Source organism: Vombatus ursinus, unplaced genomic scaffold (assembly GCF_900497805.2).
Source record: "Vombatus ursinus unplaced genomic scaffold, bare-nosed wombat genome assembly UNPS02014923.1, whole genome shotgun sequence".
Taxonomy (NCBI): Eukaryota; Metazoa; Chordata; class Mammalia; order Diprotodontia; family Vombatidae; genus Vombatus; species Vombatus ursinus.
In genome coordinates, this window is record NW_020954701.1 from 1609 (window position 1) to 9320 (window position 7712).

Sequence of the window (7712 nt, forward strand, 5' to 3'; positions counted from 1 at the left end):
GGTGGGATTTCAAAAGATCTCATCAGGCATAATTTTTATTCTTGAGATTTGAGTCAAAAAAGAGGGAGAAAAAATCATGCTGGATTTCATTTTTTCTCATGCATATAAACTTGTCTGTAGCCCAATGACTATATCTACCATCAAGTTGTGGTTACATTGGTGTGCAACCAGAATATCCACTCCTTTTATAAAGGAATAGTGGTTTATGTTACCTCTATAGCTTCCATAGTCTTTCTCTGCTCCCTTCCCTCAACAGATTTTTTAAAATGTTGTAATTCATTCTACAAGACTTTAATTTCCAAATACATCTCTGTCCTCTGTCAACCAAGTGAGAAATCATATGTGGTCTCCTACCTCTACGGGGAAGAGAAAGAAGTGCATTCTTGTACCTCTTCTTTTTCTAAGCTAAGCTTAGTGATGGTAATTTTATAGCATTCTGTTTTGATTTTTGTTGTTCTTTACATTTTAATTTTTGTAGACATTTTTCATATGTTTTCTTGGTTCTGTTCAATTTGCTTTGCATCAGGTCATATGTCTTCTCATGGTTCTTTGTTTTTTTATTAATTTTTTGTTTTATTTTTTTTACAGAGGAGTAATATTCCATTTTATTTATGTACCACAATTAATATAATCATATAGATCAGCATATACTTTGTTTTAAATTCTTTCTACTACAAAAAGTAATGATATAAAATTCTGATGGGTAATTTTTTTTTTGGACAACCACATGGAATTTGAGAGATGGCATTTGTCACACCACTTGCCTCTTGCTAAAAAATCAATGAATTTAAAATACAGAAAGAAACATATTAATTTGTGGTGATGGCCAATGTGGGAGTTTGTTTTGTTGAATTATGTTTATGATCAGGTTTTTGTTTGCTCAGTTAAGGGTGGGGGAGACAATGGGAGGGATAGATTCTAAATGCATGTAAAGTGAATAAATTTATGTATTTGTTAAAAAAAGAGGGGGGGTAAAGATTTTATTCAATTTTTCAAAAAATTTTAGGAAAAACTCTAAATAACAGAACCCTCTTTTCTTTTGCCCCTCTCTTGACTCTGTGTAACTATCTGTTTTTGTTTGTTTGTTTTGTTTTCACAGAGCAGTCTTAATATGGAGGAAGGACTCGGGGTGACTACACTTAGTGTTATCTATGCATCTGTGATTATATCTTCCATGTTCCTTCCTCCAGTTCTTATTAAGAAATTTGGCTGCAAGTGGACCATTACGTTCTCCATGTGCTGCTACATCACTTTCTCTTTGGGAAACTTCTATGCCAGCTGGTATATCTCTTCTTCTAACTCCTATCAAAAGCCCTGACTTTCAGACAATTACATTCTACTGCTCACTGGGTACAGATCAGGTATTTAGAGAAGTCAGCAATGGAGGATGCCAGAAAAGATCTAATAGTATCCTTCCTCCTTGTACGCTTAGCAGCATCACATAGCATTCCAGCTGAGGAGACCCAGGCTTTCATATTATTTCAGCACTTTTAATTTGTTTGAAGAAACCTAGCAAACATGTACTGAACTTTTCAGGACCAGAGTTCATTGGCACTTAGTGTCTTCTCTTCACATATACCTCAGCTAAAAAGTATGTTGCTTACTCATTTCTTTAAGTGCAATGATGAATGGTTTGTCCTTCTATTCAATTCAATTATTAAAAAAACATTGTTAAAAGCACCTACTGTATGTCAGGCACTGTGTTAAGCATTGGGGATACAAATAAGAAAATGAAAGACATTCCTTGCCCTTTAGGAGCTTATAATCTTATGGTGGAAGACAACACACAAATAGCTGGAAAAGGGGGCCAGGAATCCCAGGGGGTAACTAGCACAGGGGCATCTTGTTGTATGGAGGTCAAACCAAGATGAATTGTAGATCAAAAGTGAAGGTGAGCCAGAAAGTCCATATTGTGCCCACTGTAATATAAAGAGAGACTTGGGAAGAAGTTCAGTACTTCCTCTACCCTCCAGCCCTTCAGTCAGAGGGGGGAGGAGGCTGAGGAAATTGGGAAGGTGTTGACTATTCAAGGCTGAGTTGGTATGATGATATTTCAAATAATCAGCTTATTCTGGGGAGATGCCTCTTGGGAGTTCAAACAAGGCAGAGCTGAGCTACTTCATTTCTCTCAATAGTAAATATTTATGTTGACTAACAGATTATCTTTTTGTAGGTTCACCTTGATCCCCACTGCCATAATCCTAGGTCTAGGAGCAGCCCCACTGTGGTCTGCAGAGTCTACTTACCTTACAACGAGTGGAAATATTTATGCAAAGAAGACAGGAAAACTTGGGAAAGATGTCATCAACCAGTATTTTGGCATCTTCTATCTCATATTTCAGTCCTCTGGTGTCTGGGGGAATTTGATTTCATCTCTGGTGTTTCAGCAGGACCCTCCTAAAGGTAAATGGAGCTGGCTGAAATACTGTTCCAAGAGTAGCTGCAACTTCTGTAGAGATGAACAAGAGAAACATGTTAATTCAATCTTTAAAAAATAATTTTCTAATTTTAAATTAGTAAATATCTATTTTTCTCTCTTTCCCATTCTACTCTTCCAACTGAAAAATAACAACAAAAAGAAAATTAAAACCTTTGTAACAAATTTACATAGTTAAGCAAAGCATATTCCCTCACTGGCCATATCCAAAAATGTATGGCTCAATCTTAATTTTGAATCCATCCCCTCTCTATCAGGAGGTGTGTAACATGCTTCATCTTCAATCTTTATGTAGGCCTAGTAGTGGCCTTGCTGGATCAAAGAGCATACGTGGTTTATGGACTTTGGGGGCATGGTTTCAATGGCTTTTCAGAATGCTTGAACCAATTCAAAGCACCACCAACCATGCCTTTGTATGCCTGTTTTCCTTCAGTCCCTCCAAAATTTGTCATTTGTGTAATCTTTGCCAATCTGGTGGTGTAAGGTAGAACCTCACAGGTTCTTTACTTCTCATTTGTCTAATTACTAGTGATTTGGGAGTACTCTTTAATTATGGTTATTGATAGCTTGGATTTCTTCCTTTGAGAAGTACTTGCTCATATCTTTTGACCATTTGTCTATTACAGAATTGTTGATTCAGTCTGAGGATATTTCTTTATTCCCATTTCCATTTATGTTGAGGGAGCACAGTAAGACATAATCTTTGGAGGATTATTTAGTCACTCTTTGCCCTTTCAGACTTTCTGCAAAATACAAAAGTACCTTGACTTTCTTTCCCCACCTCCATACATGAACGGAATCACCCTAGTTCTTTATTTGGTTTAAGGGATACATAGTCATTTTCTTCAAGTCAACTGTGTATTATTGGATGTTCCTGAGGACTGAGGACTGCAATTATTTTGAAGATTAGTACAGTTGAGTCATTCAGTATCAAAGTTTCTCCTTGCATTCATTCTATTACTATACCCATCTGTAATTGCCTTTGAGCATACCTAGATATAAACTCATATTGTATAATGGTTTTTATACCCATTTATTTTTCGTGTTTATGCTGAAAATTCAAAGAAAATGGAAAGAAATTTTTTTAGTAATAATAGCTCATTTATTTAATGCTTTACCACTTAAAAACACTTTTCAAATAACAGATCTTGTCAGTAAGTCAACAAGTATGAAGAAGTACTTACTATGTGTGAGACACACTGTGCTAAGCACTGTGAATGCCAAGAAGGGTAAAAACATGGTCTCTCTTTCAAGAAAGTTCATCTTCTAATGGAAGAGACAACATACAAATACATGTAAAAGAGTATAAATGGAAGGGAGCCTGCGATGAGAAGGCACTGGAAAGAAGGGAGTAATGGTAAAACCCTCCTGCAGAAGATGTGATTTAAGCTGAGTTTTGAAGGAATCCAGGGAAATTAAAAAGACATTATGGAAGGGGAGAATTCTGGGGTGGGGTATGGGGAATTTTCAGTGCAAATGTGCGGTTGGGAGATGGAGTGTCATATTTGAAGAACAGGTGGACCTGTGTAGCTGAATTGTACAGTGCATGAAGAGGAATAACATATTAGAAAACTAGAAAGGTCATGCAATTATTACTTTTCCCACCTAATGAATAAGGAGACTGAGGTTCAGAGAGTTTAAGTGACTTGCTGATAGCCTCCCAACTAGCAAATGACAGAGCTGACCTGTGAACCCAAGCTTTCTGGCTCTGAGCCTGGAGCTCTTTTCCAGTGTACCAGAATGCCTGCTGTCAGAGGGGTCTGGAAGAATTTAAAAATTTCTGAGTTTTAAGAAACAGTGACACATTTGTCACTTCACACAGCTATGACCACGTATAATGTTGCCAAGTTGGAACTGCTCTAAGATAATAACTCTCTTTTGCCTTTTGCCTTTTCCCTTTCTACTTTAGTGAGAGTGCTTGGTCATCTGCCAAGCAGCATTGGAAAAGAGGAAGCATAAGTTTGTCTTAAACACTTGTAAATGTGATCAAAATATATTCCCTCGCCACGGCTTTTCCTCCTCTCAACCCCTACACATTGCCATAAAATCATGGCATAGAAGTCAGTTTTCAAGCACATCCCTTCATAATCTTGGACCATCCAAGATGGTTACACTTTGAGGTAATTGTTAAAAGAGAGACTATCCAGAGACTATTTTCTTTTCTTTCTTAGTTAATCAGGCAGAAGACTGCTTCACATTATGGTGGCACATGCTTTAGCACTTTTTATGTAGGTAATAAAAATATACTTTATGTCATTTTGTCTGTAACTATAGGAATAACAAAACTCAAATTAAAATTAAAGTTCATAGTCTTGACAACATCATTGTATTTACACTTCTTAATGGTAGAAAGGAATTTTCATTTCTAATCAACCACTGCACCTGGCAGCACTCATTCCTCAAAACCCTTCAGGCTGGCTACTAGACCCTGAAACTCTCTCCAAGCTTTCTAATGATCTCCAAGTTGCACAACCCAGTTGCTTCTTTTTTGGTGGCCTCATCCTCATCGAACTTTTTCTAAAGCATTTGGCACCCCTAAGTTCTCAATCCTCTCTCCTCTCATGACTTCTGTCATACCATACTCTCCTTATTATCTTCCGTCTTGGTTGGCTTTGTTGGGAAGGTGAGAGTAAGAGAGTAAGTTTCCTTTGAGGAGTTCAAGTTACCAGGACCAGCTGAATTATATCCTAGGGTAACAAAAGGACTGATAAAATTAATAGAAATTGACCCATTACTGTCGTCTTTGAAACATCATGAAGAATGGGAGAGGTACCTTTGGAATTAGAAAAGGGCAGATTAGGCTCCATTTTTACCAGAGTAAGAGAATATATGCTAATAGGCTAGTGAACTTAATTTGATTCTTGGCAAAATTCTTTGATGTATTATTAAAGGCATGATTAGTAAAAATGTAGAAAAGATGTTAAAAATGATCCATAGTAGCTTCATCAAGAACATGATTGTGACCCAATCCGCTTATTTTCTTCTCCCATGTGGTTACTAAACAGGATGATCAAGAACATACCACAGACCAGACAAACAGAAATAGGGCCATAAAACCATATATAAGAATTTCTGTAGGCTGCATATTGACTTAAAAAAACCACATACTAACATATTCTATGTTCTATCATTAGGTAGCTGGTAGCTCAGTGAATAGAATACTAGGTCTGGAGTTAGGAAGACCTGAGTTCAAATCCAGCCTCAAATACTTCCTAGCTATGTAACCCCAGGCAAATTACTTAACCCAATTGCCTAACAAATGGATCTATTAGAGAATGAAATGGCAAACCACTCCAGTATCTTTGCCAAGAAAACCCAAAATGAGATCACAAAGGATCTGAAATGATTGAACAAATGTTCTATCGTATTTTTATTTATTTGGTTACATATTTCCCAATTACATTTTAATCTAATTTGGGTATATTTGGGAATATAGCATTGTGGTGTTTAGTCTATGTGTTTGACACCTCTGCTGTAGATAAGGTTTGCTTAGATTTCAGCCACAATTTGATAAAGTCTGCGTGAAAAGTGAATAGATATGAGATAGATGACAATACAAATATGTGGAGATTTTAAATGGCTGAATGGCCAGAACCAGAAAATCATCATTAATGGGTTCAAATTAATTTGGAAGGTCTCCAGGGCACTGCAAAGATCTGGACTTGGTATTGTGACATTTAACATTTTTATCCATGATTTGGAAAAATGATTAAATGATATCATTACGTTTGACAGATGACAGTAATTTGGGATGGATAAGTATTTCACTGGATAGTCAGGATTTAGAAAAATTTGAACTGAAAGGAAATTGGGCCAAAAAAAGGAATGAAATGTAATAGAGAATAGATGTGAAGCTTCACATTTAGGCTAGAAAAATCAACTTTGCAAGTACAAGACAGAAAAGGCACGGCTGGGTAGCATTTTGTTAGAAAAAAAAATCAATGAATTTTAGCAAACTTCAAAGTTAATAATGAATCAGTGGTGTGGTCAAGAAAGCTAACATGATCTTGGAGATGGATTCCAGCCCATCATCCACACTGCAGTCTAAGTTATTTTCCATTAGCTAAATCTGGTGATATCATTCTCCTACTCAATAAATTCCGGTGGCTCCCTATTGCCTCTAGGACAAAATATAAACTTCTTTGTTCAGCTTTTAAAGAATCATTTAAAACTTGACTCCAACCTTCCAACCTCACTGTCCGTTTCTTTCACTTTCTATATTTTACATTCCAACCTAACTGCCTTTCTCCCTTGTCCTTATGCACAACCCTACAACTTCTGTCTCCATACCTTTGCAATGCTACACTCTTCCTCCCTCATCCCTCTTCATAGAAACACCTTCTTCTTTCAAGCAAGAAAGAACAACTTTCTTCATGAAATCTTTCCTATGCTGCTCCAACTGCTAGGGCCCTCTTGACCAAACTACCATGTATCATCAATTTGTTTTCATTTGTACTTTTTTTTGTTTATAATTATAGATGTACTTTTCTCCCCTGTTAGGGTGCAAACTCCTTGAGATTTGAGATTATTTCATTCTTTGCTTTTGTATCCCCAGGAACAAGCACAATGACTGGTAAAGGCTTAATTGGTTGTTTGAGAAAAAATGTACTATTCAGTAATAATACTATAATAGGCATTCTACTCTGATCAGACTATATCTGGGCCACTGAGTTCAGTATGGGGTACCACATTTTAAGGAGGATGTTAATCATCTAGGGAATGTGTCCAGAAGGGAGCAAGGAGAATGGAGAATGGGAAGAGAAGCATTAACTGTCTTCAAGTTTTTGAGTAGTTGGCACATAAAAGGATAAGGTTCATTCTGATTAGAAATAGAGGAAAGGAGGCAGCTAGGTGGCACAGTGAATAGAGCACTGGCCCTGGAGTCAAGAGGACCTGAGTTCAAATCCGGCCTCAGACACTTGATACTTACTAGCTGTGTGACCCTGGACAAGTCATTTAACCCCATTGCTTTGCCCCCTCCCCCCCACAAAAAAAAACTGAGGGAAGAGCTGGGAGGAATGGGTAGAAGTTGTCAAATGACAGACAATTACAGGTATTCAAAAGGTTAACTGACTGCTTAGGAATTAGTGGATTGAGAAAAGGCCATTGGATTTATGAGTTAAAAAGCATTAAAGAGAGTGAGAGTTCACTCCAGTAGATAGAAGGAAATCTGAGTGAGAAGAGAGAACCCACTTCCTTCAGTGTATCTGCTATACCATTTTCCCACCTAAATACACACATACGCACACACATACACACACACACACACACACAC

At 37.1% G+C, this 7712-nt stretch overlaps 1 protein-coding gene and 1 pseudogene across 1 annotated transcript in view; one reads left to right on the forward strand and one right to left on the reverse strand.

Moving 5' to 3' along the window:
- Positions 1-381, reverse strand: part of LOC114029194 — a 1876-nt pseudogene extending 1495 nt beyond the window's left edge.
- Positions 382-822: 441 nt separating this feature from the next.
- LOC114029206 (protein unc-93 homolog A-like) overlaps positions 823-7712 on the forward strand; it is a 30030-nt gene continuing 23140 nt past the window's right edge. Inside the window, exons 1-3 of the mRNA XM_027843565.1 lie at positions 823-837; positions 1100-1281; positions 2174-2403. Coding sequence (XP_027699366.1) covers positions 823-837; positions 1100-1281; positions 2174-2403 — 427 coding nt within the window. The remainder of the gene's footprint in view (positions 838-1099; positions 1282-2173; positions 2404-7712) is intronic.